The 13773-nt window shown below is 42.4% G+C and overlaps 1 protein-coding gene across 1 annotated transcript in view; it reads left to right on the plus strand.

The window, feature by feature from the left end:
- BRAP (BRCA1 associated protein) overlaps positions 1 to 13550 on the plus strand; it is a 66059-nt gene extending 52509 nt beyond the window's left edge. The window contains exon 12 of the mRNA XM_030218814.1: positions 12212 to 13550. Coding sequence (XP_030074674.1) covers positions 12212 to 12569 — 358 coding nt within the window. The 3' untranslated portion in view covers positions 12570 to 13550. The remainder of the gene's footprint in view (positions 1 to 12211) is intronic.
- Positions 13551 to 13773: the final 223 nt, after the last annotated feature.

Raw genomic sequence — 13773 nt, forward strand, 5'->3', positions numbered from 1 at the left:
GGGACGATCTTTTAGCGTTTCTGGGTGGCAGGTCAATCAGGTCGGACATGTATGCAGGGGCTTCACCGTGAATGATTTTGTGGACTAAGGTGCATACTTTAAAGGTGATGGGTTCCTTGAGTGGTAGCCAGTGTAGTTTCTCCCGTAAGGGTTTTGCACTTTCGTATTTTGGTTTTCCGAAGATGAGTCTGGCTGCTGTATTCTGGGCTGTTTGAAGTTTCTTCAGTATTTGTTCCTTGCATCCTGCGTATAATGAGTTGCAATAGTCCAGGTGACTGAGTACGAGTGATTGAACTAGACTACGGAAGACAGATCTTGGAAAGAATGGTCTAATTCTTTTCAGTTTCCACATGGAGTAGAACATTTTTTTTGTTGTGTTGTTCGCATGAGTCTCGAGAGTTAGGTGGCGGTCGATAGTGACTCCAAGGATTTTTAAGGTTTCTGAGATTGGCAGATTTAGTTTAGGTGTGTTGATGGCGGTAAATTTGTTCGTGTTGTATTGGGAGGTAAGTATGAGGCATTTAGTTTTTTCTGTATTCAGTTTCAATCGGAATGCATCTACCCAGGTATTCATGATGTGTAGACTTTGGCTGATTTCATTAGAGATTTCATTGATGTCTTTTTTGAATGGTATATATATCGTTACATCATCGGCACAATGAACATTCATCCATAGCTTCATGCTGTGTGGGGTTCTCCATTTTATTTATTTATGAATCTTTATTAGTATGCCTTTCATGCCAATGGCATAGTAAAGCAGAAATTAATCATGATTGAACCCATCTTATTCCCAATGTAGTTCAGCCATCACAGTGCCAGTCCTGTGCTTTTTCTAGAACTCAGAACATAAGAATAGCCATACTGGGTCAGACCAATGGTCCATCTAGCCTAATATCCTGCTTCCAGCAGTGGCTAATCCAGGTCACAGGTACCTGGCAGAAACCCAGATAGCAGCAACATTCCATGATATCAATCCCAGAGTAAGCAGTGGCATCCCCTTGTCCATCTCAAAAACAGGCTATGGGCTTTTCTTCCAGGAACTTGTCTGAACCTTTTTTTTTAACCCATATATGCTAACTGCCGTTACCACATCCTCAGGCAACAAGTTCTAGAACGCCGGTTGTGGTCACTAATTGTAGTTTTGTTATGACTGAGACTCTCTTTTCCTTCCCTGCCCAGTGGCTCTGCATGGCGACAATAATTTGTAAGCAGGAACAATGCTGTAAACAGTGGTCAGCAGTTGACAAGTGTCATTCTGTAGCTTCATTACTTATGCCAGTGCTTCTCAACCCAGTCCTCAGGGCACACCCAGCCAGTTGGGTTTTCAGGATAGCCAAGATGAATATGCTTGAGAGAGATTTGCATGCACTTCTTTCTTGGAATTCTGATGCATGTTCATTGTGGATATCCTGAAAACCCAACTGACTGGGTTGACAAGCACTGCTGTACACCCTAAAGTTGCAGTCTTTTCTTTTAAGACTAGAAGCATCATTTAATAATAAGAGCTAAAATCTATAAAGTCCAAAGTCCCACAGGGTGATCACGTGATGCAGTGGACATCAGAGGCTACGAAAGTCTACCAATCCAAGTGCCATTTTTCTGCATCACCAATTAAGTCAGAAAATGTAAACAAGGTTTAACCAGATACTGAAATCAAACAATCTGATAACCTGTATGAACAGATTTGTAATTAAATATGACCACATACTGACTTCAAAATCCAGGAACCCAGTTGTCTAAGCTAGAGAAACAAAGGTGGCTGGCCGCAGTGGAGAAACTCCAACTAGATCTGTTGGTGATTCCACAGTGTTAGAGGTAACAAATGCTATGAAAAAGCCAAAGACTGTCTTTTGGTAGAAGATGGGGGATACAAGAAGGAGAAAACAAAAACCTCACGCGTGTGTAAAACACCAAAAAAGTGAGGCAATGAAAACGAGGATTCCAAAAAGTCAAAATAGGACCTTTAAGATGATGAATAAATTCAACTTATCAGCGACCTAACACAGCTGTCTCATGTATATGTGAGAAGATGCATGTATTCAACCCTGTTGTGCTGCGAAAAAATGAAGCGTTGTGCGTTCTGACTGTAGGAGGAGCCAGCAGCCATGACACACAGCGCTTAATTTTTCTCGCAACACAGCACAGTTGAATTCAAGCATCTTCTCACACAGTTACGAGACCGTAAAGAACCAATGCACACTACAGGTACTTTGATCCCTTGAAGCAAGCTTACACTCCCGGGTCGTTGATGTGTTATATTTATTCATCATTTTAAAGGCCCTATTTTTACCGTTTGGAATCCTCATTTTCATTACCTCACTTCTTTGGTGGTGTTTTGGTAGAAGATACCATAAAAATGCTTAACAAGAGTAATTATTCTAGAAGAAAGAAGGAAGCAAATGGTTGGAAAAGTAGGAAATCTGAGTATCATTTATGAAAAGATGGGCCAAGATTTATAAACATTCTGGAATAAATACATCTCAGAACTAATCAGCTGAAAATGTGGTTGTTAAATGAACAGAGACAAAATTTGTTAATTAAAAAAAAATAATACACAGGGTTGTGTAAGAATAGTAAAAATAGATCTATGAACCAGAGTAATAATGTGCACTGTATTGCATAAACATGCAGTAAGGCCAGTATGTATTGGACCTATTTTAATCAGTGGGACATAGGGTACATACTGTGTGTTGCCATGGAGACATGTATGTTATGCTGGACCACTAGATTTTTAATTTTATGCACACAAAACTTCTACACAGTAAGTGTAGGAAACAGCTACATCCGAAACATGATGCTAAAGTTATGTCTTTGCAGGATTATTGAAATAATAAGACAACAAAAATGAAGAAACATACGCCAGTGTGCTCCTAGCCCTGGCAATGTGCAAAATAAAAAAATAAAAAAAAGTTTGCATGGCAGTGGCACTATTTATGTTTCAACATTTTTATTGATGATAAACATATATTATCACAACAATAGTCAGGGGTACACAGAGTGTTGCCCCGAGACTTCCAATCTTACAAAACAATAGCAACATCCTTCATCAAACTTTTTGTACATTTTCTCCCCTCCACCCTCCCACCCATCCCATGTATCTCCCAGCCGAGCCCCTGTGTTCTTATAGACTCGGTGGTGTCCCTCCCCTTTCCCCCCTCAGAGTTACATCTAATGTTTCAACGCTTTTTCCGATGACATTACAAAATAGTTACCACATTCCATTTGAAAAGATACCTTAACTTAACTATGGATAATCAAACAGCTAATACATTTGGTTATCTTCTGTCATCAAACTTGTATCGTTTTCCCCCCCCCCCCTTCCCATGCCCATCCATTCGTTATCTTTCTTCAATTAGTAATGCTCTGCCAATTTGCATCATTTAAATTCCAGAGCCATTGATCATACCGTGACACTTCAGATATTTAACTATTCATTATCCATTATATTGTCATTTTGGGCTTTCCTCTCTTCTCCCCTTTCCCCATAAACCCCCACCCTTCCCCCCTCTCTTATCCCCCCCCCCCTTTTTTTTTTACCATTGTTGAAGGGTACATGTTTTAATAACCGGTGTCATATCCAAAAAATCATGAAATCATATAAAGTTCCTAAGTCTCACAATTGAGAACAGTAGTGATAAGAGCCTCAAATCATTTATTGATGTCTACCCCCTCCCCTCTTTACCAGGGAGCTCGTCCACCCATTAGTGATGCCTAACTTTTGATTGTATCTCATGTTTCTAATTATATTCTTTCCATATATACAGACTAACCCAATGTGTTCAAAACGTGGCTCCGTGCTCGTGGTGATATTTTGTGTAGGTATGCCCCCCAAGTTTTTATAAATCGTTGACGCCTCTTTGGTGTATTATGGGCATCCTGCATTTCCCATAACATAAGTTCATGGAGCCTATTTCTCCAATACCAATATGAGGGTGGCAGTGGCACTATTTAATGGACCAACACATGAGTAGCAGATGACAAACTGACTCCAAGTCTGGGAGATATGCAAAAATTCTTTATTCAGTAGCACCAGATGAATTACCGACACTGGTTCGTGCTTCAGGGGTCAAACAAATAACTGTGTGTGAAAGTCTGTGAGTTAACAGCAGAGTTGGGAACCTTCCAGCATAAAATAAATGCACCTAGTGTTATAGAAAAGTGTGTGTCTTATTTGTAAATAAACGAATAGGATAAAAAAAATATAAAATAAATGTATGGGGGGAGAGAATAACTGTTATGAGATGGACTGATAAAAAGGACAGAGATGCAAGTGAACAAAACTTAACACACTCCTACCTCTGTGTAAGATAACATATGTCCTGGGGCAATTGATGAGGGAAATACCTTATATACCAAATCTAGACTGTATACTCTGAAGACAAATTGTGGCTATAAAAGGGAAAAAGAACCATGAGGCACCATTTAAAATGTTAGAAAAAGAGAATTTATAAATGTCTAGTACTAAAAAACAGGTTAAACACCAGTAAAATGTACCGAGAATAAGATAATGGCACTATTTAATGAGCCTTCGTGGCCTACTTTGGAGGCCCATTCGGACCCTCTCACAGGGGGACATTTGATTACTAATAGTCTAGTAGCCGCCTCCACCTCTGACTTGGAACTGGCAGTTCAGCAGAGATTGCCTGATGCCCTATGCTGGAGGGATAACCTTTATGGAGAGAAGGTTGAGGAGTTCGCTGACCAAATTAAGAAACATACTGATACCATCTCTTCTCACTCTCAGAGGCGTAGGTACACCATCTCCTCTCGCCAGCCTGCTCAGGCTCAGCCCCAGCGCACTCATTCCCGTCAACAGCATGCGCTTAAGCCACTGTAAAAGTGTGTGTCCTGGATGACTTGTCAGTCGGGGGAGAAGCTGAAGTTTTTCCACAAAAGGTGGCCCTGTATAACCTGTGACCAGTGGGTTCTCCAAATAGTCTGTCTCAGATACGCCTTAAATTGGCATCAGAAACTCCAAATTGTCCACCGAGAGCTCATTACTTCAGCTCTCAGCACAAGTAGGTACTTGTAGAGGAACTCTCCACTCTTCTAAAGGCCCATGCGGGCAGGGATTCTATTTCAGGTACTTCCTCGTGCAAAAGAAAACAGGGGGAGGGGGATGCATCTTATCCTAGACCTAAGGGCCCTGAACAAATTACCCATAAGAGAAAGGTTCAGGATGGTTTCCCTGGGCACCTTTCTTTCCATGGTTCAGGAAAAAGATTGGCTATGTTGTCTGGACTTACATATACACAATTACTAATACTTTCAGCCCACCGGACGTATCTTTGGTTTTGGCTGGGAACACAGCACTTCCAGTTCTGCGTGTTGTCCTTTGGCCTCATGTCAGCTCCCAGAGTCTAGTCGCAGCATTGCTACACAGGCTGGGGGTGCATGTGTTTCCTTACCTCGACTATTGGCTAGTGAAGAGCACGTCAGAGTTCGGGGCTCAGGAGTCTGTGCAGAGGACTACCCTCAAGTCCCATCTTCTCCCTGCCCAGCGATTGGAATTCATTGGAGCCCTGCTATATATGCAGCAGGTTCACACTTTTCTCCTGGAGCTGAGAGCAGACGCCCTAGTTGCACTGGCTTCTCAGGGTTGAGCTTCTCAGCAGGTCACAGCTCGGCAGATGTTGAGGTTGTTGGGCCACATCGCCTCCATGGTTTATGTGACTCCCATGACATGCCTTCACATGAGATCTGTGCATTAAACCCTTGCCTCTCAGTGGTGCCAAGCCATGGTAGATCTGAAAGATGTCATCCGAGCATCCCTGAAGCTTGCTCGCTCTCTATTGTGGTTGACCATTCGATCCAATGGGACTTCTGTTCTAAATTCCTCAGCCACAGAAAGTGCTAACGACAGATGCATCTCTCTTGGGTTGGGGGGTTGGGAGGCTCATATAGATGGGCTTCACACTGAAGGTGCTTGGTCCACCCAGGAAACGGATCTCCAGATCAGGCTCCTGGAGCTTTGGGCAATCTGGAACACTTAAAGGCTTTCAGAGATTGGCTGTCTTACCAAATTGAACTCATTCAAATGGACAATCAGGTTGGCATGTATTACCAGGGCCGCCGAGAGACTGTCGTCCCCAGTCTCACCTGCCTGCCCTCGGCTCCGTCCACCACCAGGCCTCCTGCATTAAAATTGGCAGCACCTCAGCTCCGTTTGGAAAGGCAGATCGCCTCCCTTCGGGCCTTCCCTCACTGTGTCCCACTGTCATCTGATGTAACTTCGTTTCCGCGAGGGAGGGGTCCGAAGGGAGGCGATCTGCCTTTCCAAACGGAGCTGAGGCGCTACCAATTTTAATGCAGGGGGCCCGGTAGCGGACGGAGCCGAGGGCAGGCAGGTGAGACCGGGGACTGCAGCGCTGGTGGCCTGACCCCAGCGTCAGGCCCCCCTTTGGAGGCCCGGAGAATTTTGTCCTCCCTGCCCCCCCTCTAGGTGGCCCAGTGTATTACACCAGCAAGTGGGGGGGGGGGAGGGGAGATCTCACTCTGTGTCAGGAGGATGTGGCATTGGGCTCACTGGCATGGCATGTACATTCAAGCCACTTATCTGGAAGGCAAAAACAAGAGCCTGGCCGACAGACTGAGCAGGGTTATGCAACCGCATGAGTGGTCTGTCAACATGGGCGTTGCCCGAGAGACCTTCTGAGCATGGGGCACCCCCTCGTTGAACTATTTGTCATTCACATGGATCACAAAGTCCCTCAGTTCTGTTCCAGGCTTCAGGCTCATGGCAGGCTAGCGTCGGATGCCTTCCTCCTTCACTGGGGGACAGGCCGCCTTTATGCGTATCCTCCTATTCCTCTTGTAGGGAAGACTTTGCTGAAACTCGAGCAAGACCATGGGACCATGAAATTCGTCGCACCTTACTGGCTACGGCAGATCTGGTTCCCTCTTCTTCTGGAGTTATCCTCCGAGAACCATGGAGATTGAAATGTTTTCCGATTCTCATCACACAGAACGAGGGATCTCTTCTGCATCCCAATCTTCAGTCTCGGGCCCTCATGTCCTGGATGTTGAGAGCCTAGAATTTGCTTCGTTGGGCCTGCCAGGGGGTGTCTCCCAGGTCTTGCTGGCTTCCAGGAAAGATTCCACTAAGAGGTGTTATTCTTTCAAATGGAGGGGGTTTGCCGTCTGGTGTGAGGGCAAGGCCCTAGATCCTATTTCCTGCTCTACACAGCCCCTTCTTGAATACCTTCTACACCTATCTGAGTCTGGTCTCGAGACTAACTCCGTAAGGGATCACCTAAGTGTAATTAGTGCTTATCATCAACAGGTAGAGGATAAGCCCGTCTCTGGACAGCCTCTATTTGTTTTCTTAATGATAGGTTTGCTTTTGTCATAGCCCCCTGTTGAGCCTCTGCCTATGTCATGGGACCTCAATGTTGTTCTCACCCAGCTGATGAAAGCTCCTTTTCAGCCACTGAATTCCTGCCATCTGAAGTACTTGACATGGAAGGTCATTTTCTTGGTGGTGGTTACTTCAGCTCGTAGGATCAGTGAGCTTCAGGCTTTAGTTTCATCATAACAGAGTAGTCATCCACACGTATCCTAAGTTCCTATCAAAGGTTGTGTCGGAGTTCCATCTGAACCAGTCAGTTGTCTTGCCAACATTCTTTCCCCAACCTCATGCCCATCCGAGTGAGAGCACTTTGCACACCTTGGACTGCAAGCGAGCATTGGCCTATTACATGGAGCGGACACGACCCCAACAGACAGTCTGCCCAACTTTTTGTTTCTTTTGATCCCAACAGGATGGGGGTCGCCATCGGGAAACGCACAATCTCTAATTGTCTGGCAGATTGTATTTCTTTCATTTATGCCCAGGCTGGGCTGATCCTGGAGGTCATGTCAAGGTTCACAATTTCAAAGCCATGGCTGCTTCGGTAGCCCACTTGAGGTCAGCCTCCATTGAAGAAATTTGCAAGGCTATGACGTGGTCTTCAGTCAACACATTCACATCTCATTACTGCCTTGAGCAGGATACCGACGAGATAGTCAGTTTGGGCAAACAGTGTTGCAAAATCTGTTTGCGGTCTAGAATCCATCTCCACCCCCCTAGGCTCATTTTATTCTGTTCCAGGCTGCACGCTCACTCAGTTTGTATATAGTTTCAGGTTGATCTGAGTTATGTCTTTGCGGTTGCAAGGCCCAACTGACCAATGTTTGTTGTTTTCCGTGAGCCTGGATGTTAGGGATACCCCATTTGTGAGAATTTTGGCCTGCTTGTCCTTGGAGAAAGCAAAGATACTTACCTGTAGCAGGTATTCTTTGAGGATGGCAGGCCTTACATTCGCACCATCCCTCCCGTCTCCCCTTGCAGTTGTCTCCTTTTCTTTATTTTTATGCTGTATCATTTAACTGCGGTTACTGCACACTTGTTGCGGGCGGGAAGGCGCACGCACAGTGGAGTGTGTTTTGCGCTCCACAAACCTCTTATAAAGCTTGTCATAAGCTCCGGACTGGGCAACACTGGCCCGCATTACCCACTTGTGAGAATATAAGGCCTTCTGTCCTCGGAGAATACCTGCTACAGGTAAGTATCTTCGCTGTACATGGACATCACTAGACTACCATGGATCAGAGGTCCCCAGGACCTATGAACAGGCCATAAGAACCCTTTTAAATGGTGCTACTGCCAGGCAAAATATATTTTTTTCTTCAACATTTCCAGAGGTATTGTTATTTTCTTGCAAAAATGAGTCCATGAAGGGTTTTTTTTTCCATGCTTGTTTTCACTATGTTTTACATTAATGAGCTGCTTTTCATGAATGTCCATCACAGCAGCTCATTAATGGTATGCTTAAATAAGCTTTTGTTCAATAGTTTATTAAGTGACTTTGCAAAAGTGCACTTTGCCTGAAAAGTAGCATAGAATACCTGGAAAATGTCAAATTTCTTGCATTTCTCCTATTTTTCCTTAAAAAGAACACTTTTGTGAGGTCACTTCACACTTTAGTGCATGAGGCTTTCTGAGCTGAAACTTGAGAGATGTAAAATTTTCAACAATGTTATGAAGAAATAATTCTAATGATTTGCAATGGCCAAATTATGTTTAAAGAGCTGGTTGTGCAAACTAATCTGACAAGAATTGCTCAAGCCTTTCAGGTGATCAGTAGGTAAATAATTCCAATGACTAAGCAATTCTTTAAAATCCACACTTAAATGTGAAGCTCAACTGAACTAGAAAATAAGAGAAGATTTATTTGGAGAATTGATTTACTCAATACATTATCATTATTGGCAAGAACTGGCTTTACTTTAAGCTAGTGAGAGAGGTTCATGTATATAAATCAAGACAGAGAACGGAAGCAGTGTTTTGTCTAAATGTATTATGCACATTCCTGCCATAGACTGCTCTGAACAACTATGGCATAGTGGCCTGTTAAAGCCAGCTAAAATAAATATTACAGATTTGCCTATTTTATTTGCCTAATCAGAAGTGTTGATATTTGGTCAAACAGACCTTTGCTGTCTAAAACCATGGCAGTTTTTCAGAGGAATTTGGAGAAGGCATATGCTTAATAATAGCATTACTGTTTTAGCAAGTGGCTCCCTGTTGCTTAAATATTGTTTGATACTTGGAATAGTTACATACCTTTGGTTTAGTAAATGGCTTTTTTTTTTTTGGGGGGGGGGGGTGTTGTAGTAAGTACATAATAAAACTATTAATGGTGATATATAGGATCTTTGGTTCTATTCAAGGACAAATCATTTCCATGAACCTTATAGTTTCGTTATGAGAAATAAAGGGGTTCAGGCTGGGATACCATCATCTGTCCTCCCCTTTTGATTTTCCTGTGCCCGGTTGCCTCTCTGTTGAAATTGGATAGTATCGCTTCCCCCCTCTATTTGGCTCCTCTTTGCTTGTTGTTCTATCTTCATTATTATTATTATTATTACCCCGTGCTTTCCCACATAATGCAGGCTCAATGCGGCTTACATAGTAATTTGAAATACAAAGTTAATAGAATTTTAATAAAACAGTAGTAAAACAATGTAAAGTTGGGCTTAGTAGTGTATGATAATCACCCCTAGCTTTCTCCCTCTCTCCCTCCCGCTGTCTTATAATATAAACCACTTAGATTAATTGTACAGTTTGCAGTATATCAAATAAATTAATTGTACAGTTTGCAGTATATCAAATAAATTTGAACATTAAATATCTGAATTAAGAAGAAAAGTAATCTAGATAAGATTAGGGGCAGCTTAACACCTTTTTGAGGTCAATGTCTCCAAATAGGTAACTTTGTACATTTCTTAAACTTGAAATCGGCGAAGACTTACGTGTGTCCACCACAATAACTAATGTAAGTCCAATAGTATCTTCATAATTCCTATTTGATTTTCCAATATACAATTATTACCCAATATAAGATTTTTTTTTCTTGAGGGGAAGGAAAAGACCAGGGCCGCCGAGAGGAGGGGGCAGCGGGGGCAAAATTCCCTGGGCCCGGGCCTCCAAGGTGGGCCCAGCGCCAGGACCTCTTTCTCTTTCTCTCTCTCTCTCTCTCCCTCCTGCTCCTGACGAGATAGAAGTGATCGCATTCCAACAGAGCAGGCGAGAGAAAACTCCAGCGCTGGGCCCCCCTTGGAGGCTGGGGAGGCCCCGGAGCTTCCTCCAGCGCTGCTCTTCTGCCCATTGCTGAGCGACTGCTTTTCCTCAGGCTAGAATGCTCTGTTTTGAAACCCAGCATGCCCTGAGAGGAAAAGCAGGGGCAGGCAGTCAGCGCTGGAGGAAGACGTCTTCTGCTGGCGGGGCCTCGGGATCCCTGTCAGCCAAGGTATTTTAATCCTGTTGCGGCAGTGATTGGGAGGGGGCAGCAGCGATCAAAGGGGGGATAGCAGCGGACAACGATTTGGGGGGGGGGGGCAGCCCTGCCCCACCCCGGGTCCAGTTCAGTCTCTCGGCGGCCCTAGAAAAGACTTCAGTAGCTCAGTTGCAAAAAGCAAAGAATTGTCAAACTCAAACCATCACCAGTCATAAGAACCTTCCCTACTCGTTATTTTTCAAAAACTTGCAACGCTTATACATCCTACTGGCAACAAAATGTTTTTAGCAGCAACTTAACTGAAATAGCTGATGCTTGATGGAGCCTCTCCACTTCACTTTTCAGCTTCCTCTGAACCAGCCGCTCAAAAATCGTTAACAGTCTCACCAACCTTTTCCTTTTTTTTTCTTTAATAGAAGGCAACATGGGAGATTGTTAATTTTTGAATGGCTGGTCCTGAGGAACCTGAAAAGTGAAACGGAGAGGCTTCGTCCAGCATCAGCCATTTCAGTTAAGTTGCCGTTAAAAACATTTTGTTGTCAGTAGAGTTTATAAGCATTGCAAGTTTTTGAAAAATAACGAGTAGGGAAGGTTCTTATGACTGGTGATGGTTTGGCTCAGTTTTACAATTCTTTGCTTTTTGCAGCTGAGCTTCTGAAGTTTTTTCCTTCTCCTCAAGAAAAAAAGTTTATTACCCAATATAACTCTTTTTCTTGAGGAGAAATCAAATTGGAATTGTTTACATATTGTTGGACATACATTAGTTATTTTTGCGCATATCAAGACGGTAATGAGTATGATTTCAGTCTCTCAAATTTACTGCTAATGTTCACCATTGTACTTTAGGGCCAGTGTCTCCAAATGGGTTATTTTTACGCATACTGTGAAAGTAATGATCATCACTACTATGTGTGGGGGGGGGGGAGGGAATCAAGCACTAGTCCAGCATCCAAGTTTTCTATTTGCTGATGCTGTGTTTGTTCTGGCCTCGGTGGCTCACTCAGGTCCACTGCCTATGAATTATCTGGATGAATAAAGCATCTTATGTTTTCTTGGGATTTTAGCTGGCTGAAATTTTTAAATGAAATGCATGTATGTATTGGAAGCTTTTAAAAGATGCAGCTCTCTATATGACAAGAAAAAAACATTTAGGCAAGTCAGAAGATTACCAGACTTGAGAGAGATGATTTATGCCTTTTCCTATACCAGGAACACCAGACTAGCCATATTGTTACATAAGAATTTAAAGTACAATTTTGTATAGGTTTTCTAGGTTGGAAAAGGGACATCCAAGTTGGAATGTTCATAGTTTGCAATGTACTTTACGAAAGGCTCAATGAGCAGAAATAATATAAAGGCACCAGGCCTGAATATTATAAAATGTTTACTCATCAGATTAGTGTTCTTAATGACGATTGTCTTCTTTGCCTAAGGTGTAACCAGTTGAATACAAAAGTGACAAAGCTTTCCACCGAGCTAACTGAGGAACAAGAAATGAACAAGTGCTTACGAGCAAACCAAGCTGTTCTACAAAACAAAATTAAGGAAGAGGAGAAAGTGAGGCTGGAAATCTGTGAACAGAAAGATAATCAAATCACAGAAATGCAAGAACAACTCCGAGATGTCATGTTCTACCTGGAGGCCCAGCAGAAAATAAATCAGATGCCTGCTGACACACGGCAGGAAATACAGGAAGGACAGATTAATATTGCATCTTCTACTAGTTCAGCCTCAGCAGGGGTCCCAGGAAAAGTATCCTCCAGAAAGGGTCGTGGAAAAAGGGGTAAATAAGTTACCTGGCTGCTCATTGTTCTCTGAGCTTGTTAGACACTGGGCACCATATGTCAAGACTCAGGCTAGATGTTAACTTATACTGTTAAATTAAAAAAAAAAAAAAGTCAAAGTTCAGCTAGAAGAGTTGTTTTTTTTTTTTTTGCTTTTTAGGGTTTTTTTTTTCTCTGACTTATATGATTGTGTTAAATTATTTAACAACCTTGAAGTTGCTGAGACAAGTAAGTAATGTGAGAATTTGAAAATGTATTACTTCAGTATGGCTAGCGGCTGACCTCTTGACATTTAATCGCTCTTTGCCGATGATATACTGTGTGTGCTCCTTATACATCTATCTCTGTTACATATTCTTGGATGTCTCATTCAAGATCTGGTTTTGTTTGTTCTGGAGGAAACAGCAGCATCTTATAAAATATTTAAGGAACAATTTTATGAGGCATCTAGCCAGTTAAGTAGCAAAGTGCCAGGGTAGATTGCTATTTTTGAAAATTTCTCACCTCTCTGTGTATATACCTTTAGTTGAACAAAGGGGAAGCCTTCCTGGAGATATGTTTTGGGTGGTGTAGAAAAACAGTTCACCTACACTGTATTTTCAAACCTACGCTCATTTTCCAGCAAAAATCTGCCCATACATTTCGCAAATGCAAAGTTTGTGCATATTTTCTACTCATGGGTTCCCATAGGCCATTTTCAAAGCAGAACAGCATGCATAGCTCCTCTTTGAAACTTAGGACAAAATCCACAAGTGAAATGTCCCCATGGACTGCGGCTCCACAAGCTATTTGAAAAATTGTTATCTTAAAGACCCGCCTATATACAGATACAGTGTAGGTTTCTGTAATTCATTATTTTATATGTGAGATATTTTCCATTGAAAATGTTCACTAAGCCTTTATCTATTTTTTCAAAGAGATTTTAGGACCCTATTAAACTGCTTTATTTTGTCTCTATCATTAATAAATCCCAAGGAGAATGATTGTATTTATTGTGATTTCATTAACAGCTTTATAAAACATGAAAAAAAGCAAATATGTATAATAGAAAAATCTAGGTTTTTAAAAAATTGTTCATATTTATTAATGTGTAGTTAGAAGTAACAGAGTGTAATATGAAGGAAAGAAGAGTAGGCAGTTCGTTTTCTTTTTTAACAATCAAAGAGGTCCCAGGGTCGAGGAGCTCATAGGATTAGATCCAGAGCTGAACT

This window comes from Microcaecilia unicolor, chromosome 11 (assembly GCF_901765095.1).
Source record: "Microcaecilia unicolor chromosome 11, aMicUni1.1, whole genome shotgun sequence".
Taxonomy (NCBI): domain Eukaryota; kingdom Metazoa; phylum Chordata; class Amphibia; order Gymnophiona; family Siphonopidae; genus Microcaecilia; species Microcaecilia unicolor.